Below are 23271 nucleotides of genomic sequence, written 5' to 3'. Positions count from 1 at the left end.
GTCAGAAATGGAAAACCTGTCAATGACAATCCTAAACTGTTCATCATGCCCACCTCTACCAAGTACAATAAATTTCTCAGTAACTACATTAAAACTAATTTAAGAGAGACAAAGTGGAGTCCCCCAAACAGGAACTTTGGTTTAAAGAGTTAATAATGGGTCTCTCTTAAGGGGGATAGCCACACAGGATAATATACTAAGCACTTTGAGGAGGCTGAGGAGAGCCTGATATGTGATTGTGAGGCCAAAGAAGGAGGCTAAATGGGAGGGGGGACCACTGTGATGCAGAGAGGTGCTGGAGAGGCAGGAGGAGGGGAGGGAGGGGGGCTCTGTGGGAAACGACGACTTCCTCCCTGTCTGTCTGCGAGCCGAGCCCAGTCGACAGCAGTCTGGCTGGGACTCCTGGGGCTGAAGACTCTGCTCTACAGCTCAGCAGCAGCAGCAACGGCGGCAGTAGCAGCCCTCAAGCTTGGCACCCGCCGAGCGTTTTCATGTGGGCGTTCCCCCAGCACTGCCACTCACTTCCTGCTGGGCCAGAAGCAGAGGGAAAGGGTGGATGGGTGGGTGGGAGGGAGGGAGGGAGGAAAGGATGAGGGGGTGGTGGGGGTTGAGAGGAGGGATGCAGATGTACACCTTACCCTCCTTGCAAGACACATCCTCAGAGCACACCATTACTGACCACCACTGCCACCACCACCCACACTGCCCAGCCACCACTCAGCTCCACTACAGCCCCTAAGGACTGCAGGTAAGGATGTGTGTGAATATTTAATGAATATTTAATGTGCTTATGTGTGTGTGTAGGGGTGGGGAGGGGGTCCTATTTTGTTAATATAGAAACTTTCTGAAAAATGACCACTAAGCCAGACAGACTAGACACTTGTTCAATGGCAAAACAAACTTAAGCACACAGCGTTGACTTGTCTGGAACACTGCTGGGCTGAGGTAAAGCACTGAACTGGAGTTGGGATTTATTGGGAGATTTTGGTGGTGTGGCAGGGATGTCATTATGGCACTTTCCAGTTTTAATAATGTAAGAACAGTGTGAAACTCCAGGAATAAAACACTAAACACTAAGACTTCACATTAAACAGAAGAAGGTAAACCAATCTTGGGGAGTTTAAAACCATTTGCATCCACATGCTTTTAGCATCATAGCACAAAGTGCTAGCCCATGATGTACAGAAGATATAGCTAAGTGGAATTTATACAAAAATATATATTCACCTAAAGGAAACAAAGTGTTTACACAAGTAACAAGATGTTTTATACTTGATCGCCCATGATGTTTAAATCATGAAATTTAGGGGTTTTAACTTGGAAATTTTAAGGCTAATGCAAATTATTTATGTGGCATATAGAATTTTAGCTGAAATATCTGGTCTTGAACAAATATGTTGATGCATATGCCTCCTCTACCAAAGTGCTTAAAGGGTTTGAATAAAATATTCATAATGTTGAAAGATGCACTTTGCATCCTTATGAAACACAGTGAGTGGATTGAATTTTTTTAAATTAAGAAAGCAACTAGTCTGATATTAAGCTACCAATCTGCTGCTTAAATACAGCAGTTAGGATGAGGAATAGCAGAGGGCAGCCATAAGACACCAGTTAGCAATCTTTGGTGGACAAGATCCAATGCAATCAAATATGAAATCTGTTGCTAAACAGATCTTTGGATATAGCTTTAGGTGAAGTATATCCATTGACAAAACATATTTTTTGATGAGGATGAGGTAAGCATGTAGCAAATTTTAAGTAGCACTGTGATATATTATAATTGAATCTCAATTCATATTTATGCTTGGTAATTGGGTTCCAATCTTGGTCCAAATGTTTAATCACTAATCGAGGTAAAAGCATAATATACAAGACGGGTTCTCCAGAATCATGGTTGGGAATCACCTTACTAGAAATAAAGGAGCATTAAAGCATGCAAAGGCATGACTTTAACATCATCCAAGACACTTGTTGCTCCTCTGCAGCCAAGTTCTGGGAGCTGTGCATGACCTCTGTTAAACTCTCTTTCTTCCTCAGAGACTATAACTTCCTAGCAAGCCTAAAAAGACTGCCCCGTCAATTTTCCACTTTGGGCTGTGAACGTGAGTGGGTTGCTGAGAACTGAGGAAGCCCCAAGTCTGGTGAGAAGCAGCTTTTCTAGAGAAGGATGAGTCTGCTGCTCCCAGCCACCAAACAAGGGCTAGCCACCCCCTCTCCACCAAACCCACCCACCCCAGGGGAATGGCCCCGCTGTCTGTCTGCTGCCAGGGAAAGAAAAACACCTCCCTTTCCCCTCCCCTTTCCCCTGAGCAGAGGCCCCAGGGGGGGGAGGGGGGGGGTGTTAGCCTGTGTTTACTCTCTTCCATGGCCTGGGAAGCTCAGAGGAGGAAGGTCTGTCTCAGCGGCAGTGGGCTCGCAGTGCTGGGTCTGTGGGAGACGGGTGTTTGGTGAGCTGGCGGCGTTCCAGCTGTGTCTGGGCCGGATAATGAACTCCAGGTGCTCTTGTGGGTAGTTTAAGACACCTGTCACCAATATTTAGTGCCAGAAAAAGCCAGACTGCAAACAGAGCTTGAGGATCTGTTTGCTTATTTTAAGGATCCAACCTAACTAGGGGTGCGGGTCTGATGAGGAAACCCCAGATGCATTGAAGGAAGCAGTGTGATCTAAAGTCTTTCATTTAAACAAGTTCTGCCAGTATACCTGATATCTTGGCCAGTTAGGTAAAGACAGAAAAACCATGGCCCTCATGTGAGATTTAGATTGTGTGGTGATTTCAATTCAAATGCAAAGCCTTTTTCAGTTTCTTATGCCGGTTCTAGAGGTTTCAGGTGTGCCAGCTGCAAAATCATTTGGTCTATGGTGCCTGCAATTAATCAGCCCACAGCTGTTCAATGCCAAGCCTAAAATACTACTCAGCCAATGCTGGTTCTTTGAGGACATCTTAGGGATCAGATTAAGCATTAGAAGTTTTTGGGTGTGAACATGCTTAAAAGCAACCTAACCACCCCCCCCCCCCCCCCCCAACCGATTGTCTTTAGTACTATTAACAGAACAATTTTAAATGGTGTTTTCAGAGGCAATAAAGTTTCCTTACACCATGTTGTTTTCCCTTCAGGATGAGGACTTGGTCAAGGGCCCAGTGTGGGGAGCGCTGTATGGTCCTCCTGGGTCTCGTAACCTTGGCTTTTTCTCTGAGCAACATCTCAACTAGAGGACAGGTCAGTAACATTACCATAGCTTTCAAAATAAAGTTTCTGACTTATAAGTATTGCAGGACTCTAGGGAGTATTCAGGATAGCCTGTTTCCAATTTTGACTGGAATGGACTTTGTTACAGGACGAAGGTGTTGCCTCTAATAGTCTGGAAGATGGACTGGAGGTGACTACATATTGGTGGGGAGAATGGGCTAAATGGACAGCCTGCACACGCACTTGTGGAGGCGGGGTCAAGTCTCAGGAGAGGCACTGTCTAAAGCAGAGGTCAGTGGATGCCTTGCAAATATCATACTTTAGTTTGAATTGATCCATCTGAGATTTGCAGAAATAATTTGCACTTAAATAATCATGCAAGGTATTTTTATTTAAAGAAAGAAAGCCACTACTGGGAAGGACAACATGACGTGCACAGGCAATGCAAAAAGGTACCACCTCTGCAACACACAGGTTCGTTCCCACTATCAGACGTGCCTTTCCTCTCACAAAAACACAATGTATTTGTTCATTCCTCCAGAGATATACAACCCAGGCGTGACACTTGACAGCACAATAGAGTTATAAGTAGATTAAAACTATTTTCACTTGGTATACATTCTGATAACCAGTGAGTAAATCAGACACTGTTGCTATTACTGATAAAGGGAAAACCAAACAGACAAGTAGGCCACTGATACTGACAATGTCCTGTGTCTCAACTCTCTAAGTGTAGTCCATGACTTGCAGGAGTGTCCCTCAGCTGGGAGGAGTTTCAGAGAGGAGCAGTGCTGGTCATTCAACTCTCAGGTGTACAATGGAAAATATTACCACTGGAAACCCCTTTACCCGGGTATTCTGTCCTTAGAATAAATCTAGTCTACATCTACAATTCGCAAGACATGCTTAAGGGCAAACACCGATACTCTGTTTGTAATTCTGTAGATGACTACGTTCATATCTCCAGCAATCCCTGTGACCTTCACTGCACCACAACGGATGGTCAGAGACAGCTGATGGTCCCAGCCCGTGATGGAACATCCTGCAAATACAGCAATTACAGGGGAGTCTGTGTCAACGGCAGGTGTGAGGTACATTTATGGTCAACAAATTAATTAGATGTCGTTCTAAAATAGGCAGATGAACTTTGAGTAGGTCATATTCCAATAAGCACTGTTTATATTTATGCAAAAGTCTGGAGGTGCCAGACTGTTTTCTGTTAAAGGTCTTCCAGCTTAGTAACTGCTGATTGGCTTCCTAAAATATATGACCCAGTTTTGTGTTCCTCTCTGCAGCCTATTGGATGCGATGGCATCCTCTTCTCTCCCAATACATTGGACAAGTGTGGTGTGTGTCAAGGAGATGGGAGCAGTTGTAGCAGGGTAACTGGAAACTTCCGCCGTGGGGCCTCCAGCCTCGGTAGGGACTTTTATATTGTTCTATTGGTGCATCCTCACCGAGCATCATCACTGCAGATGTGATGTTTTTATTATATATCTTTCTTTCTTTCCCTTTGAAGGGTATTCCTTCATTACTCAGATTCCAGAGGGCTCATGGGACATCCAAATCATTGAGAGGAAGAAGTCTGCAGATATACTAGGTGTGTAGACCTTACCAGTTACTCAAATCTGAGCACTTAAAAGACATTAAAAGAAGTGTAACACTGAAGATAATTAACAGCTTTTCTAGTGGTGTGTCATATCTGATTTAGCACTAGCATGCAGTGATGATGAAGCATGTTCTTCTCCTACTTTATTAAAAGAATTTAGTATATATTTTTCAAAGTACATCTAGCCATGGAGAACAACATCCTTTATCTTTTTTGCAATTAGCATGACTTATCACAGTATCAGGTAATGCATAAGTGGAGTCACTGTTCCTCTGAGCGCAGATTAAATAAAGTACTTTTAAATTCCCCCTCTTGTTTTACTGCAGCTGTGACTGACCAGGCAGGGAACTTCTTTTTCAATGGTGCATACAAAGCAGACAGCCCTCAGAACTTCCACGTGGCCGGCACTATCTTCAAGTACAGGAGGCCTACCGATGTCTATGAGACGGGGATTGAGTATATCGTGGCGAAAGGCCCCATCGATCAACCCATCAATGTTCTGGTACTGTAGCTGCGGTCCTTCCTCTCGCTGCCAAGGCCCCCTGGGTAATCTCACTGGCTGGCTGACCCTGCCTTTGACATAGTGCAAGCCACAGATGCCATGGCTCGTAATGAATACAACTAAGGCACTGTGATCCACTGCCCTTAAAGAAATGACACAGAGTGACTGGCTTGTGCATGGAATGACCCCATGATGAGCAAAGATGCATTATAGAGGACCTTGAAATGTGGCTTCTAGTACAAGTGTTTGCCGCATGGATCCATTTTAAACAGCAGAGAATGTGTTGTGTCTAAGCCTTGTTCATTAATTAAACATGTTCATGTTTACAGCATCTGTGTTCTTACTTGTGTTCCATTGGTCTGTTTCTTATCTTCTGATTTCAAAGGTCTGGAACCAGAATGGCCACAACCCTTACATAACCTACGAATACACAGTGATGCGAGACCCCCTTGCTCCAGTCTCTCAGCCACCCATTTACACTGGCTCAAGCAGGGTATCCAGCCACCATGGCTCCATAGAGATTGAAAGTGTGTTGCCGCACAATGAGAGTGCATTTGACAAAGCTGGAGAGATGGAGAGGAACCAGGTGCAGACGCAAGGTGTAGAGCCAGGTACAGCAGAGAGACAGGGGCCTGGCCAGGAGACAAATGAGGTGTATGAAGAGACAGCTGCTGTAGATTGTGAGACAGACTCTGCAGTACCACCTAAGTATCCAGGTAGGTAGTGACTCTGTATAGCAGAGTTTATTCTTTCAAATACCGTGCACAGGTCTTCAGAGGTCTTCAAATCTGGATCTGGGTTCCAGGCCAGGATTTTAAAATGCCATTTCAGGGTCGTGGTTGTGAGTGTTATTTTAATCCATTTTATCACTGACCTTTTGGAACACCACACACCTAGGCGAGCAGAAATCTTCAGGCATAGAGTGGATTGTTCCATAATATCAGCTAAGGTGGTGATAGGATGTGATTGTGATAGTCTCTCGCAAAATGTTCATTGTTAAAATATTACCCATATATGGATTTTAATCCACTGCTTTTAAAATTCATTCATAGCCCTCATTCTGGACACTAAATATGGATGTTTTCACAGTATCTGGTAAAGCAGAGAGAAGCAGGCTGTATATGGTTCACTGGGCAATCGTTGGACAAGAGATAAAATGCCAGTTTTTTTAAAAGAGGACTCTCTTAGCTGGCCCTTTGAAGTCCTTTATAATGCATGAGAAGCAACACAAAGATTAGCTAGGGAGGATGAAAAATTCACAGAGCCCTGATATTTTTCTTCCATTAGATGCCGGATCAACGTCATGGGTGGTAATGGCTTTGCACTGACTTCTCTGGGCCTGAATTTGATCATTATGTGGAGAGCTAGAGTTCTGAAAGAGACCGTGCCTGTGTTGTGGGATGGCTTCAGTGCAGGAGGGCAGGAACGCATTATTGCCTCCTGACTATGGTAGACAACTGTCCTGCCCTCTCAGTTTCTCTCCTATACGTCATGCCAGCCGCCACAACCACATGGGAAAAAGGGCAGTCAGTGTGGCTAAGGTGGTCTTTTTAGATGCCAGAGCCAGCTTTGAGAATATGCTGTGGAATGTCTTTTAAGTCTGTCTAAAATAGTGTGAAAATCTGATTTTTTATTTTAAAGGTGCTTGACGTATTCATGCACGAATAACTTTAACTGATAAACCTTTCTGTGAGTTTATGTGTCCTTCTCAAATCATTTTAAACAAGCAATATAAGTTTGTCCATCTTTCTAACCTTTTTATTTTTGTGTAAAGCTGGCAATAGCAGCTGGCCAAGTCAAGTGGTTGCTCCTGGAATTGTGCCTGCCAGCAGACCTGCAGAGGGGATGGAGGACTCTGAGAACCTCATATGGAGAATGCTTCTTAAGCAGCGTATGCACATTAACATCTCAGCTAATCAGCTTTTTAGTGAGGGAACAGGACTTTTCCCTGAAGAAGACCCAATGGAGTTTGACTACAGCAGCATGGAGCAAGGGAGCCTTAATGGTTCATTACTTGAGTTTACCTTGGGCCAAAGCCGGAACGACACGGGAGACCTCCTGTTCCAGAACAGGACTTTGATCACTGGCTTGAGGAGCAGTAACCGCACCAATCGCACCAGGTAAAGTCACATGAAACACTAGCTAATAATTTATTCATATTTCCATCACCTGTTCTCTCAGACCAAAGTGCAGCTTCTGCTGTTAAGATAAAGCAGGAGCCATCCCCTAGCCCTCTGAAACAGACATGTCCAAGTGCATGATGGTCTCAGCTGGGACAGCCCTGCTCGTGGGGAATGGAATGTGCTCCAGACTCTCCTTGGACATTTTTTTTTACGCTCTCTGAGACATTCAAAGAGTGGTGAGGAGAGACGGCCAAGCAGAGGGCTGGTGGGATTGCATTCCATCATATTTATAATTCATGTTGGCTTCCCTGCAATGTGTCCAAACACTGCTTCACCAGCCTCCCTGCCAGAGATCGTAAAACACATCACATGACACGCCCTTTCATGCATTTGAAGGAAAAGAGAGATTCCAGGCAAGAAAAAGCGAGAGAAGGAGAGACTGAGCATGAGGAAGATGGCCTTTCGGAAAGGCATAACTCATAGTGTTTTTGTTATTTGTGGAAAAATGCACCATAGATCACTCGGGTACAGGCTACGCCTGTCGCATTAGATACATTTACAGGAATCACAGGAAGACATGCAGTGGAGCATTGCACACTTATCCATGTCTGACATTAATTAATTAATAAGTGTGACCAGGAATTCCAAAAAAGATTGTGGTTTAATTACTGACGTACCAGTTGGTGTCCCAGCTTTGACAAATACATATATAGTGATCAGCCTAGGAGTGCAAGGTGACATGTGTTTTATAAAGCTGATAAGGAGTTTGTTTATGGCACATTTGCCAGGCATTTACTTAACATCCAGGATGCAACCACATGACCACATGAACCACATTTGTGTGATTGGTTAGTTCATAAAACCATAGCAATCCTTATTTTAAAAGCATGTTTTTGTTTTAAAAGTTGTTTTCCAACCTTTTTTAACTATTCAAATGCTTTAGTACCATGTCTTATGTTACATATAACCCATTCTGGTCACAGTTTTAGAACAACATTTTGAAATACAAAGTTTCAAAATGGTTGTTGTGTTTATGTTATTTTGTGATTTAAGTACAAAATAGTTATAAAATACATTGTGTGACGTATTTGCCAAAAGAAAAAAAAATAATTATGGAGGGGTGGGATATATTAGGCAGAGAGTGAAGAATCAGACTTTGATGTTTTGGATGCAGGAAAAATAGAAGAACCAAAAGTCCGATTGCCGGTTTGTTTTGTGTAGTATATGATGTAGAGTGTTGGTCATTAATCGGACCTGAAATGTAATTACAATGTGAGGTATTCTCCTGTAGGAGTCATCAACGGTTATTACAGAAGAACAAACTGAGTGCTGCAGATATGTATCGGTGGAAACTGTCTACTCAGGAACCATGTAGCATGACATGCTCAATAGGTACTGACAAGACCCCCTATTCAACACTTGTATAAGTCTTATTCAGGATTCACTTTTTTACTATTTTATTAATGTTTCTCTCTGTAACAGGTGTCGCAAAATCATTTGCTATGTGTGTGCGGTATGATGGTGTTGAGGTGGATGACACTTACTGTGATGCTTTGACTCGACCAGAACCTGTGCATGATTTCTGTATTGGAAGGGAGTGCCAGCCCAGGTATACAAATCATACTGATAAAAAATCTGGAGAAATGTTTGCCACTAGTAATGGATGTTTTTATTTGCTTTACTCAAAAACTGGTGTCAATCTGACTGACAATAATCATGCATCCACTTCTTCTGCAGGTGGGAGGCCAGCAGCTGGAGTGAGTGCTCTCGCACATGCGGTGAAGGTTTTCAGTTTAGACTGGTGCGTTGCTGGAAGATGTTGGCTCCTGGCCTGGACAGCTCTGTCTACAGTGATCTGTGTATAGATGCTGAGCTAGAGCGCCCCCCAGAACGCAGGGCCTGTAAGAGCCCAACCTGTGGCCCGCAGTGGGAGGTAGCTGAGTGGTTAGAGGTGGGTCAAAGAGGAGTTGATTTGTCATATTGCTTGGTTTATTAATTCAGTTTATATATACTGAAGAATGGGAGGAGTAAGCACTCAAATTTTTCACTCACCTTACTCCTGTGTAAGTGTGGCATGACAATTCGTTCATTCATTCATTCATTCATTCATTCATTATCTGTAACTGCTTATCCAGTTCAGGGTCGCGATGGGTCCAGAGCCTACCCAGAATCACTGGGCGCAAGGCGGAAATACACCCTGGAGGGGGCGCCAGTTCTACACAGGGCAACACACACACACTCACTCACACCTACGGATACTTTTGAGTCGCCAATCCACCTACCAACGTGTGTTTTTGGACTGTGGGAGGAAACCGGAGCACCCGGAGGAAACACACGCTGACACGGGGAGAACACATGACAATACATTTAATTTAATTTTGATTTGAGTTGCCATGACCCTGAACAGGATAAAGCATTTACAGAGAATGAATGAATGAATGAATGAATGAATGAATGAATGGTTTGAGTTTCAAAACCCACATTACATGGTTTTGAATAAAATGAGCTGCATAGCAAAAGGAAAATATGAATTTTAAAAAATATAAACGTGAACATAAATGTGAAAATATAAATGTGAATGTGAAGCAGAGACTAATTTATTCATTCATTCATTATCTGTAACCGCTTATTTAGTTCAGGGTCGCGGTGAGTCCGGAGCCTACATGCAATCATTGGGCGCAAAGAAGGAACACACCCTGGAGGGGGCGCCAGCCCTTTGCAGGGCGACAAACCCGAGCATTAGGAAGAAACCCACACAGACACAAGGAGAACACACCAACCTCCTCACAGACAGTCACCCGGAGTGGGAACTCACAACTTCAAGGTCCCTGAAGCTGTGTGACTGCCACACTACCTGCTGCGTTATCGTGCTGCCCAAGACTAATTTTATGAAACACTGTAATCCTTGAATCCAGTTTCTTGAATTAGTCTCTGTTTTATAATACATTCTGAATCCCTTGAATAGCTTGAAGCTCATCGTGGTCAATACAAAATACAGTATAGTATCCCAACAGGGCAGCACAATGGCGTAACAGATAGCATCACTGTCACGCAGCTGCAGGGTCCTAGGGTTGTGGGTTTCAGCCCTGTCTTGGTTGATTGTGAGAAGAGTTTGGTGTGTTCTGTGTGGGAGCTCCAGTTTCCTCCCACAGTCAAAAAACACGTTGGTCAAAAGTGTCCATTGGTGTGTGTGTAAAATGCCCTGTGATGGAATGGTGCCCTGTCCAGTGTGTGTTCCTGCCTTGTGCCTAGTAGTTCCAGGCAGTCTCCAGACCCACTGCTACCCTTAAGTGGTTACGGACATAATCTCTAGTATAGGTAAGAAAATACATAAAATACGTCTGTTCTTTGTGCAGTGCCCAGCAAAATGTGGTCGCCGGAGCTTAGTGAGCCGTGAAGTCCGATGCTCAGATGAGATCATGACGTGTGATGAGGCCACCCGCCCTCCGTCTGCCAAGAACTGTACCGGCCCACCTTGCGAGCGCCAGTGGACAGTGTCTGAGTGGGGTCCAGTAAGACATGCCATGACTCCTAGAAAAGGGTTCACACATGAACTGCATTGTCTTTTCTCATTTTGAGGCAGTGTATTTTTCTGCGTGTGTGTGTGTGTTTATCTGATTTTTCTCTGTTTTCTTCAAACTTATTCAGTGCTCAGGTGCATGTGGGCATGGCAAGATGGTCCGGCATGTTTACTGCAAAACTCCAGAGGGCCGGGTGGTGCCTGAATACCAGTGTTCACCTGAAAACAAGCCCTTGGCCATTCATCCCTGTGGAGACAAAGAATGTCCACCGCACTGGCTGTCACAGGACTGGGAAAGGGTGAGAAATCAACAGACATTCTCAGAAAATGAAGTGTGATTCCTGCTGAAGTCCTGCTGTGGTTTAATTTATGGGTCCGGAATATAGATATTTGTTGGTACTGTGATAAATTACATCATCTTGACTTGGTGCAATGTGCAAAATTATTGTATCCAAATCACAGATTTTTTATAATATTTTTTTAAATATTACAGTTTTGCCTTTTCACCAGCTCCCTTTTTAATATTTGGCTAGAACTAGATGTTGTGTAGTGTTGAGATTCCAGCACTCAATTTGGCCTGTAAAGAAATACCATGAAGAAAATCAGTAGTTTTAGTTATGTTCCCAAATAAGAGGGAAATATAAATGTCCTGCATTTTTTTCATTTCAGTGCAACACGACTTGTGGACGTGGTGTGAAGAGGAGGACTGTGCTTTGTGCTGGCATCACAGGTGGCAAGTTTCTCATTCATGAGGATGAGGAATGTGATGCTAGCAAGAGACCAGCCGATGATGACACCTGTTTTGAGAGACCTTGCTTCAAGTGGTACACAACACCTTGGTCTGAGGTAGGAAATGAACTCATAGCGTTGTTTTAGCACCACTAATTACCACATTACCATCAAAGGTGTGCTTGTTTTTGTTAGTCCAGTTGCACATGGTGTATCCAGAGTGTCTGCTTAAGTATATTGTGCTGTCAATGACCATTCATGACCACAGCTTTTTCTTTTTCTCAAATGACAGTGCACTAAGACCTGTGGCGTGGGCGTGAGAATGAGGGACGTGAAGTGTTATCAGGGAAGAGAGCTTGTGCGAGGATGTGACCCACTCACCAAGCCTGTTAACAAACAGACCTGTGCCCTTCAGGCTTGCCCAACAGAACCTCCAGGTAAACCTCGGTGTCAAATCAAACAAACTCGACATTTACAGATGCAGATATTTCTCAATACATTCGAAATAGCAATGTTCTGTTCTTTTCCAGCTTAAAAAATGAGTTTTGTATAATCTTATATGACTGACCATCTTGTGGCTGTTCCAGTGATAATATATGAAAATGAATGCGTGTATTTTTATGCAAGCATATTCTTGTAATAATGTGGCACGGTGGCGCAGCAGGTAGTGTCGCAGTCACACAGCTCCCGGGAGGTTGTGTGTTCGATTCCTGCTCCGGGTGACTGTCTGTGAGGAGTTGGTGTGTTCTCCCCTTGTCCACGTGGGTTTCCTCCGGGTGCTCCGGTTTCCTCCCACAGCCCAAAAGCACACGATGCAGGTGGATTGGCGACTCAAAAAAGTGTCCTTAGGTGTGAGTGTGTGTGAGTATATGTGTTGCCCTGTGAAGGACTGGCGCCCCCTCCAGGGTGTATTCCCGCCTTGTGCCCAATGATTCCAGGTAGGCTCTGGACCCACCGCGACCCTGAATTGGATAAGCGCTTACAGAAAATGAATGAATGCATGAATATTCTTGTAATATATAATATCAGGTGTGATAAATAATATCAATGTGTGAAAAGATGTGTCTCTGTTGAGCTGCTAGAGAGCAATGTGGGATGAATATGAGTAGTTAGAACCCAATCTGAAAACAATTCACATCTGAACACAGAATGTACTTCTATTTAAAAAAAATGCAGCAGTGAACAATTTCATATGAGCACCATACAAACAATTTTAAGCTAATTTCACACTAGAAATGCTCAACACACTGCAACAAGTGCCAGTTTAGCCTTTCACAGTGTGACGTAGCACCATGGCAGTAACGCATGTGCTTTTGATCCATTTTTGACTTGCATGTGCCGTCCTAGCAGTTTTTATGAAGAAACAGCACAGAATTCAGATTTCCTGCTGAATGTACAGTCTGCCTAACCCTAACCCTAACCCTGACCCTAGCATCAGGAACCTAAACCTAATTCAGGTTTTACACTCTTGAACTGCAGCTACAATTTAAAATATAGCTGTTTGTTGAAGCTGCATTTCAAGAGTGTAAACCTGAACCTGTACAAGAAGTGAAACAAATATATAATTGTTAGATCTTTTTCAAACAAAAAGCTGTGCTTAAAAATAGACAACATAGTTGTTTATTTAGGCAGTATACAGATATTAAAGACTTGTGTACATGATGGTATCATCATGGTAAAATGCAGGGTAAACAGAAACTGCTGTTGCCTCGCGACAAAGCACCAGGTGTGAAATAACAAGCGTCGTGGGATGATTCTGAGGCTCCTTGCACGCTGCGCCACCTCTGTTTCTAGTTTTGTACGTCACATATATTTTTATTGAAACATATTCTAATGTAACTAAGAAAGGAAACTGCGTAGCTCATTTGGAGGACCTTTTTCAAAACAGATGGATATTGCATGAAACAGCTACTATAAATAGATGATAATTATAGAAGATAACTATATTTCCTTTATGAAGTCATTGCTAAATGGAATTGTCAATGCCTGCTTTTTCTATACAGATGAGAACTGCCAGGACCGTCCCAACACCAACTGCACTCTGGCTCTGAAAGTCAACCTGTGCAGTCACTGGTATTACAGCAAGGCTTGCTGCCATTCCTGCCGGAATCTACAAGCCTCCTAGTCCTTACCAATGAAACACCATATGGGCAAGAGGCAATGCCTTTTTATGAGAAGAAGACCATTGCACACTTAACCAGTGCAGTGGGGTAACTCGTGAAAAATACTAGAGTCCTGAATATCAGATATCCATTCAGAGTGATGGACCAAAGACTGAAAATGTGCAGTTTATTTTAAACCATCTTGGTTTTATCTTTTGGATATATTTCATTGTTTCCCCAGCTAGCTACATTAAACCACCATTGATGTCAGTATTATAGTAACAATACTTACTTTATGACAAAGTCCTGCAGTTGTGGGATTCCTTAAGGAAGCATTAAATTATTTTGATTATTGCTCAGTGAACCATAATTACAATGCATGAAAGTATTTATGATCCATTAAACTGGCAGGGAGAGGGGTCAGTATTGAATGTTACCTCTGGCTAATGATGGAAGACTTAGTACTGTATGTGTAAACACAAGTTGACTCTTGATCCACTGCCAGTCCAGAAGCTGTTTTTTTTTCTTTTATTCTTATTGAAATATTGCTGGACCATAGCTTTTATATTGTTTATTTATTGGTCAGAACAGGTGTTCTTTTAAGCATTATCTTCCTGCTGTTTTGACTTTTTTTTTCGTACAAACAGCTGTTTTTTTTTTGTTCTTTTTTTATACCATGGAAGCAATGAACACCTGTTCGACTGATACTCCTGCATCTTATTATCTGCCATTGAGTGAGTCCTGACACTTGAACATGTAATATTTGAAATTGTATGCAATTTATTATGCTCCTTTGTGAGAGAATCCAGCTAATGTAATGTAGCACTGCTGTTACCTCAGTGTATAAAAGGCAATCAAAATTTTATTGTAGAAAAAATTGCACATATTATGTTACATCTCAAAATGTGATAAATAAGATTCTATCACTCATGATTCAGTGTGTGTTGTATTTAAGTCTAGAAAAATCAAGAATATTCCTGTTATGATGAAAGACTGCAGAAACCAATAGGTTGGGACAAGTGTGGTTGCATTTAAGCATGATCCATCTTCTTTCACATTTTAAAAAATATTTCTATATTAACATCGACCATCAGTTGACAACTGACTTCATGAGTGGAAGAACTGATGCCACCTGCTGGTCCAATCACAGAAAATAACCATGAATAATTTGCTGGTATACCACAAAATATATAAACGTGATCATCAAAAATACCAAACAGAACTGTGCAGAGTAATTAATGACTACTTAATTTAGTGAAACAATTTAATTACTTCAATAAATTCACAAGATGTAAAACATTAAGAAACGGGTGAAATCTCAAAATAGGCCTCACAAAGCCACAACAACATGTCTGCAGCAATTCACATACAGATAATCACACATACAGCCCATAATTCCTGTGTATCAACACTCCAACAAGCAGCACGTCATAGTTAGCTCAGTTCAACAGTTTAAAAAAACACAATACGCAAATGTTTTCATGGTCTAATACTTCACTACAGTAATCTAGTGACGATACTACAGAACACATGACACAACTAGTATAATCCTGTCCAGATCTTATTCAAGTTTGCATGCCATGAGTGAGCCCTCTTACTTAGTTAAAACATTATGATGAAGGTGTCCATATTGTCCCTTTCCATCTGATGTATTTCGTCAAGAATATCCCTTATATTATATATTATATATATGTATATTTATATATATTATATTGCTTGTTTTTGCAAGCAAACAGAATTCTAGAAAAATTCCTATCCATTTATATATGTGTATAGAACAACTATAACATATATCTAAGTTTAATCTATGATAGGCTGTGAGCCCTTACGCAGTAAAAACCTTACATTTTAGCTTTCTATTAAGAGTCTAGCAGTCTATTAGGAGTGTCAAAGCAGAATTCCCTGGAATGCTTCAAGCCTCATCAAGTTTCAGCCAGGTGCCCCTCTCCATCAAAAAGCACTACACATCAGTGCTGACGCTGTGGTGAGTAACCACCTCCCTCATAGTGACGGAGTGGATGAGGTTGAGCTTGTTGAAGTTGGGCATGTCCACAGGCACCACAGGCAGGTCTAACTCCTGCTGCTGCAGAGACTTGTAGCTGATCCTGCCCCCTCCATTCCGCAGCCCCTCCTGGGGGTTCAGGTAGAAGGGCAGGTAGCCGGAGCAGGAGGGGCAGAAATTATAGGAGCGGATGGGCCTGCGGGGCAGCGCAGGGCTGTAGCGGTTGTAGATGGATGGTCCATTTGGCTCGTAAGGCTCGGCAGTCATGAGCAGCTGGTTAGATGAAGAGTAATTTGGAGGTGTGTGAAAGCCCTGTGGGCTCGGAGGACTTGGAAGACTCTGGGGGCTTGGGCTTGGTTCGCGAGATGGACTGGGTGATGATTTGGTAAAGTCAGGCTCCTCCTCCTCTTCCTCCTCCTCCTCCTCCTCCTCCCTCTCTGACCCCTCTCTTTTGCAGCAGTAATACTAGCATCAGCAAAGTTTCATTATGTTGTGAATGGAAAGAAAAGGAAATAGAACAACAAAGCATTGGATTTAAGGCAGCAATGTCTTATAATACTATACAAAAATGTCACAGTTCACCATTTAAAATGTCAGTATTTTAATATGTTTTCATATTATTAAACTGGGGTTACTTTTGCTTATGACATTAAAAGTGCACCTGTCGACATTTTAAAGATTAATATAGTAGCAAATTCATTCATTCATTAACAAGGTGGGAATACACCCTGGGGGGGGCAGTCCTTCACAGAGCAACACAGACACACTCACTCGCAGTCACACAGCTCCAGGGACCTGGAGCTTGTGGGTTCGATTCCCGCTCCGGGTGACTGTCTGTGAGGAGTTGGTGTGTTCTCCCTGTGTCTGCATGGGTTTCCTCCGGGTGCTCCGGTTTCCTCCCACGGTCCAAAAACACATGTTGGTAGGTGGATTGGTGACTCCAAAGTGTCCATGTGAGTGAATGTGTGTATGTTGCTCTGTGAAGGACTGCCCCCCCTCCAGGGTGTATTCCCGCCTAGTGCCCAATGATTCCAGGTAGGCTCTGGACACACCACGACCCTGAACTGGATAAGGGTTACAGATAATGAATGAATGAATGAACACAGAGCAATGGTACAAGTTTAATTTAGAGCACTATATAAGTTTGAAAGGGAAATTCTAATATGCAGCTGGTGAATAAAAAGCTAACTTTAGTCTTGTGTTTTATCAGATTTCCCATTCCTCTATAAATTATGCTCTAAATTAAAATTGTACAGTTTCTCTGTGGGGGGTGCTGAATAAATAGAAGGGCCCCCCTGAATAAGAAGTATTTGTTTGGCTCTGGTGGCACAGTGGCGAGATGTGTGAGTGTGTGTGGCGCTGTGAAGGACTTGCGTCCCCTCCAGGATGTGTTCCTGCCCTGCGTCCAGTGATTACGGGTAGGCTCTGAACCCACCGCAAACCTGAACTGGATAAGGGGTTCCAGACAATGAATGAATGAATGATATGCTGGTGCTCTAGTGCATCCTCTGGTGGCCAAATGTCAGCTAGTTGACAATCCATCTTAAAATCCATGTTGAGATACATCTTATATTCATGTAGAACACAGTGACTCACAGATTTCGAATACTGAATAGGCACAACTATATTTTAGATATTTCCAAACTGATGAATTTCCAAACTTTGATAAATAAATTAAGTGTATTCTAACCCTAAAAATACAGTGGCTGAAAGTGTTTACCTGCAATCTACAGTAACACAGCACTGTAACAATCGTCAGTAAGATGACTGCTGCTATGATTCCTCCTGAGATGACCACTGTTCCGGCTGTCATTCGAAATCCTCTCCATCAACACTCTGCACATGTGCACAAGTAGCAGAAAATAATACCATAATAAATATGTATTGTGTTTATATAAACCAGGTAACTCACCAGATGTGATGAAACAAGATTAATGATGACACCGTTGTTACAACTTTGCCTCACAGCTAAATGCTCACTACGGTGTATTATAAGATATGGCTATCCTTCAAGTGACATACACATCAAATCCCCATTATGCCATTTTTCTGAAGAAATTCAAGTGTGAATGCTGCCAAAAATATGCCACCCTGTAAGACAATCATGATGTACTGCAGCTGATTGTGCATTAGTGGGACAAAAATAAAGTCCTAAAATAGAATCTGCTTTGAGACATGAGATGCTTCAATCTTAATGAGGAGCAACATGAAAAGATTCATTTGACTTTCCTACATCTTGGCAATGGTCTTTCTAGGAGCAGACATTTGTCAAAAGTCATTATCTACTGAAAACCACCAGCTTTGTATTATATTCAGACTTATGAATATGACCACTGTAGATCTGTCAGAATAAATTTGGATAATGCAACATGTTTTTTAATTCTGTTTACATCAGAAATAAATGAAATGTAACTCACTATGTTTCTTCTTCTGCCTGACTAATCATCTGTGCATCCTCTATTAGGGTTTTCAGTTAAAAATTTCAGTGGAATAATGGCAGTATTTAGACTCACCCCAGGCCACACAGTGTCATCACTGTTATGCAAAAAGCTTCATGTTATCAGATATAAAGGGTCATTAAAAGTCAACAACATAAGAACATTCAGAAACTCTAATGTTAAGTGATGAGTTTGCTCTCAATCCGTTTTGAAGCTTTGTTCGCACTAAACTTCAGGTCTGATTACGATCAGCTCTTGAAATAAACAAAAGCAGATGGCACTGGACCAAATGTTTGCTTCTATGATTTTATATTTCAGGAACAGACATTAGAACAAGGTCGACGGCTTGTCTGACGAAATGAGGAAAACTTGAACTGTTGTGGGAGTTTGTGTGTGAGTTTGTACGTGGTGTGTTTGCATGATTGTGGATGTAGAAGCAAGTCAGTGTATGAAGATTGGTGGCCATGTTATATAACTCATTTCTAAGGTTGGCAAAGAGGACAGACTTATTTTAAAAAAAATGAAACACTTTTAAAGGATTAAAAGTATAATTCACCTATTTCTGAATCTATCCACAAAACTTCTACAAGTCGGCATGATAAGCACTTACAATCCATGTCATTTTCAATAGATATACTAAGCAATTTAAACACCAGAAAACCAGGAAGCACGTTGAGGGGAAAACACACTGAGACTAAGCCTAGACTAAAAAAGAATTTCTAAAGATGATACCTATAGGCACTGCAGTTTAATCTAAGCCTAATCTGAGTTACAGGAATCCTGCAGACATTTATGTAGCACAATGTTTTGCCATATACGTTATACTTGGTATACCTGCATAAAATATTAAAACATATTTATTGTATAAGACGTATCAGTACCACGTATGTTGACTGAGTGTTGACCTTGACCTTGTAATTTGAACTCTTAAAGGAAAATTCCACCAATTCCAAAATTTCTGAACATTTGTGGCATTAACACGTACATTGTTTTAGAGGTTTCTGTTTTATTTTAATGTTAAAAATGCTTAGAGAGTGGTTAATCAGATAAAAAAGCAATGTATTCAGAACAATTGCTTATAACTTATTGTGAACTCTTCAGAAATCTGTTTCTTATCACTATATTGTTCATTTTTTTCTAAATAATAAAAAAAAAGTCGTATTAAATTACTCTAAAGATTTTGCACACTTCATGTAGACATTTCTAAAATTCGGTGCTATTTCCCTTTAACAGATTCTTTGAAACGAGTCTGAAAATAAATTATTTAGTGGCGCAATGTTAATTTGTTATACCCACTGAGGAAGTACAATATTAATATTACTTACAGATTACATAATAGCAGAAAACAAATATGTGCTAAAAGTATTAGCTAATGAGGCGGTTTGCCTGTTGTTACCTGAATGAAGCCCTGGTAGTGAATTCTCACTGTCCACTCGGCGTCACCAAAACCGTTGGTTCAGGCAGGAAACCAACCTCAAAACTGTTGAGTTACTCTCTGTCTCTCCCTCCCTCTCTCTCTAAAAGATATCAATCCACTTTTGTCCCGATGTAACTTACTTCTGGGTGATTAAAAAGCCTGAATTGGACTTCTTCGACACATACTTCCAAATAAGTGGCTAATATCTGCAGCCAGTAAATGTGTCCAACGGTAGCGTTAGCCGTCCTTGTTCGGAGCTTAGACACTTAGCTGATTCTTCTTGAACTTTCCTCAGGTAATTCGCAATACTGCTCGAGACGAAAGATTTATAGCTGGTCATGTCTAGAAGTCCGTTGCTATGATAGAAAGGGTTTCTTCAAAATAAAAGGCTATTCATCCACTGTAATAACGTATTAAATAAGGTGTGAATGGATTCTTGTGTTTCAGAATAATCTCCCCTCAGTCCAAGACAAACACCGGTGAAGAAGCGAAGAGGAAACAATATCACGAGCATCAGTTACCTGCGCCTAAAAGCTGCGCTCTTTCTTTTTCTGGAGTGTTCAAGAGTCCTGCTTCACTGATGCTGTTGGAGAGAGCTGTAGCCTGTGAGGTGGAGTTAATGCTGAACTGAAGCAGAGTCTTCTGGACACTGTCATCTATCCGAACTACTCCGTTTCATTTACAAATCCACCATAAATCATACGCAATCTTTCATTCACACTTTTCTTCATATTGCCACAACTTTTCCATTGCTTTATATTCATACACCAACTCATTGCTTCATACACCATCTCATGCAGAAAATGCAATTAAAAAGAGTTTGTTAATGATGTCCCGTAAGAGCAGTACTCAAATATGTACAAATAAATATAAATATACATTTACTGGCCAATGGCTTATAGCTATACCCATCTTATGTCTACAAATTTTGTTCATTAAATCACTTCAGTCACTTACTATACTGGTACATGGTTGTTCTACAGTATGCACACTTTTTGTACTGTATGTTATCATTAAACTGTCCCCTGCCATGTACAGGGCCAGGATACTTATCATTCGTTCATTGTCTGTCCAGTTCAGGGTCACGGTGGGTTCGAAGTCTTCCTCGAATCACTGGGCGCAAGGCGGGAACACACACTGGAGGGCGAAACACACTCACACATTCACAGTACTGGACACGTTTGAGTAGCCAATCTACCTATCAATGTGTTTTTAGACAGTGGGAGGAAACCCACACAGACACAGAGAGACCACAACAAACTACTTACAGACAATCACCCAGAGCTGGCCTTGATCTCACATCCTCAGGGCTTGGAGCTGTGCGACAGCAACACTACCTGTTGCTCCACTGTGCCGCCCCATTGCTGATATGTGAAAAACATAATATACAAACCTGATATATTTACACAGGTAAATTCCTGTGAAATCTTTCATTAAATTTAAAGTGTTAGGGAAAAAGTAGGAGATCTATATTCAGCAGATTACACTGAAGCCCCAACAACTCAATGCAACTTCAAAATTGACAACCATTTAACTTTATTACAGCTTTTATTATTTATATTCAGAAGTACTGTGGTAGGGATATTATTCCACGTGTTGAAAATGGAATCCTCGTGGATCAAAATTTAATGTTTATTTTCAAAATAACAGCTTCTGCACAGTTGTCTGTTATTGTTTTATATCGAATCTCTCCTGAAATGTCTGTTGACTAATGAGTACCTTCATGGATGTTTGATCTGAAATGTTGGTCTCTAACTTAAGCACAAAACTTTTATGATTTCTCTCAAACAACGGCCACTTATTCACAACCAAATCCTTCAAGAGAAAAGTAAATATATGTTATAGACAGGTCTGTATACTCTGTATATCTCACACTCTTACACATATGAACACAGACATACACACACAGAGAACTACACACTCTTTTACTTTAAAGTCTCTTCTTTCTTTTAACTTGCCACCACCTCTGTCCTGCTACTAGCAGCACTTTGAGTACCACTAAAAGGAGATCACACAGGAGGGTGGAGAAAAAACAGATTTTTATTTCATGAATTATTAAACTGTCAAATATTAAAGGAGGCTGAGATTCCAATGTATTGTGCGGATGCAGCTCTGAAATATTCATGCATGGAGATGCAGGGTATGGAGTGGTTATTTTTCCTCTCCTGCATCCTCTGTCCATGACTGTTTTCAGAATCCCCAAAGGAACCTCTCAGGCTCAGCAGCAGCTGCCTGGCATGGGGTGAATTTCAGGGCCCAAATGAAGCAATGAAGAAGTTTGAGAGAGACAGGTGGAGATAAACAGCCTGCAATGCTGGCTCCGAAAACCTACACATGTGCTACATTATTTTACTTACTATTCACTTTACAGTTTTGCTGTAAATTCATTCATTCATTATCTGTAACCGCTTATCCAGTTCAGGGTCACGGTGGGTCCAGAGCCTACCTGGAATCTTTGGGCGCAAGTCGGGAATACACCCTGGAGGAGGTGCCAGTCCTTCACAGGGCAACACAGACACACACACACATTCACACCTACAGACACTTTTGAGTCGCCAACCCACCTACCAACGTGTGTTTTTGGACTGTGGGAGGAAACCGGAGCACCCGGAGGAAACCCACACGGACACAGGGAGAACACAAACAGTCACCCGGAGCAGGAATCAAACCCACAACCCCCAGGTCCCTGGAGCTGTGTGACTCCGACACTACCTGCTGCGCCACCGTGCCGCCCCGATGTAAATACAGTTTTACTAAATTGACATATGCCAGAACACATCATATTTACATATTTTTCACTATTCCCTTTGCAGCAAGAAGAACATCTATTGCTGCTTTGTGTATTGTGGATGCATAGGGACATCATTCCAGAAGAGACGGAAATTGGAACGACAAAAATCAGGTTGTGTAACGCAACTGGATTTTGCAATCTTAGAGGTTTGTCCCACTTCATTTCTCCAATAATATTTTATTTGAATCCTTTCCAATAGAATGGCCACACATTTTTTTTGTTCCAATAGAGCACAAGTGAACCACATTTCCCTCGGTTCAGTTATAACAATTTCACATTGGTTTAAGCTCAGCTCATTTTGATGGAAAAATCTTTCATGCTTTTGCCAAGGTTAAAAGTAACCAGATATAAGCCTCACTGCCCTTAACCCAGTGGTCCTGGTGGGCCACTGCCCTACATGTTGTAGTTTTCCCCTCACTAAATCACACACACTTCAGTGTCTGAAGGAGTTGCTAATTTTATAGAAGCCAGAATGACTGTTCTTGAACATCTAAGAAAGTTTTCCCTGCAAGTTTCTGTATTGTTCTTTCTCATCACCAAACAGAAATATCCTTTACTTCTTTCCACGACCATTCACAATACCCACAAACACTATCAAGACTGCCGAACACCTTCTGTCAGATAAGAAAGCTATTCTCTTTCTCACTAAGTTTGCAGCAAAACAAACTAAAACATTGCTGTTGTTTCATATCAAGCTCTGGGGCAAACCTGAATGCATCTCAAATGCAAAGTGACAGCTTGTTTTTAAGTTTGTGCATCATGCAAAAAACAAACAAACAAATAAATAAATAAACAGAGTACAAGGGTTTGTTTCTATTCATTGTCCGCTTCATCAGAGTAGTTTGCTGTT

The 23271-nt window shown here is 41.7% G+C and overlaps 2 protein-coding genes across 3 annotated transcripts; one reads left to right on the top strand and one right to left on the bottom strand.

Annotated features, from left to right (window-relative positions):
* The first annotated feature begins 619 nt into the window (after positions 1-619).
* Positions 620-13930, top strand: LOC136677221 (ADAMTS-like protein 2). The gene is given in 20 exon segments (XM_066654690.1): positions 620-733; positions 735-748; positions 3116-3218; positions 3337-3479; positions 3587-3662; positions 3939-4041; positions 4134-4279; positions 4484-4607; positions 4708-4788; positions 5124-5299; positions 5685-6015; positions 7074-7419; positions 8714-8814; positions 8905-9031; positions 9160-9373; positions 10779-10934; positions 11071-11241; positions 11612-11788; positions 11964-12108; positions 13675-13930. Coding segments are annotated over 20 exon segments (2970 nt in total). The 3' UTR covers positions 13797-13930.
* Positions 13931-14800: 870 nt separating this feature from the next.
* On the bottom strand, positions 14801-20236 carry LOC136677194 (protein FAM163B-like). Of its 2 annotated transcripts, none has more exons than XM_066654655.1 (3): positions 20152-20236; positions 17496-17611; positions 14801-16240 (listed from the first exon to the last, which is right to left on the bottom strand). In XM_066654655.1, exons 2-3 carry the CDS (start codon positions 17586-17588, stop codon positions 15734-15736), a joined length of 600 nt encoding a protein of 199 aa, XP_066510752.1. In that variant the 5' UTR covers positions 17589-17611; positions 20152-20236; the 3' UTR covers positions 14801-15733. The 2 variants fall into 2 exon arrangements, with proteins under 2 accessions (XP_066510752.1, XP_066510751.1); XM_066654654.1 differs by lacking the exon at positions 20152-20236 and adding an exon at positions 19610-19746.
* Between the last annotated feature and the right edge of the window lie 3035 nt (positions 20237-23271).

Source organism: Hoplias malabaricus, chromosome X2 (assembly GCF_029633855.1).
Source record: "Hoplias malabaricus isolate fHopMal1 chromosome X2, fHopMal1.hap1, whole genome shotgun sequence".
Taxonomy (NCBI): domain Eukaryota; kingdom Metazoa; phylum Chordata; class Actinopteri; order Characiformes; family Erythrinidae; genus Hoplias; species Hoplias malabaricus.
This window is presented reverse-complemented; position numbering and strand designations above follow the sequence as displayed.

Bases quoted from the DNA above. Each gene is read 5' to 3' on its own strand.
- LOC136677194 (XM_066654655.1), bottom strand. From the start codon at position 17,588: ATGACAGCCGGAACAGTGGTCATCTCAGGAGGAATCATAGCAGCAGTC. The intron at 16,241-17,495 runs GTAAACACTTTC...TGCTGATGCTAG, and splicing joins TGTGTTACTGTAGATTGCAG to TATTACTGCTGCAAAAGAGA.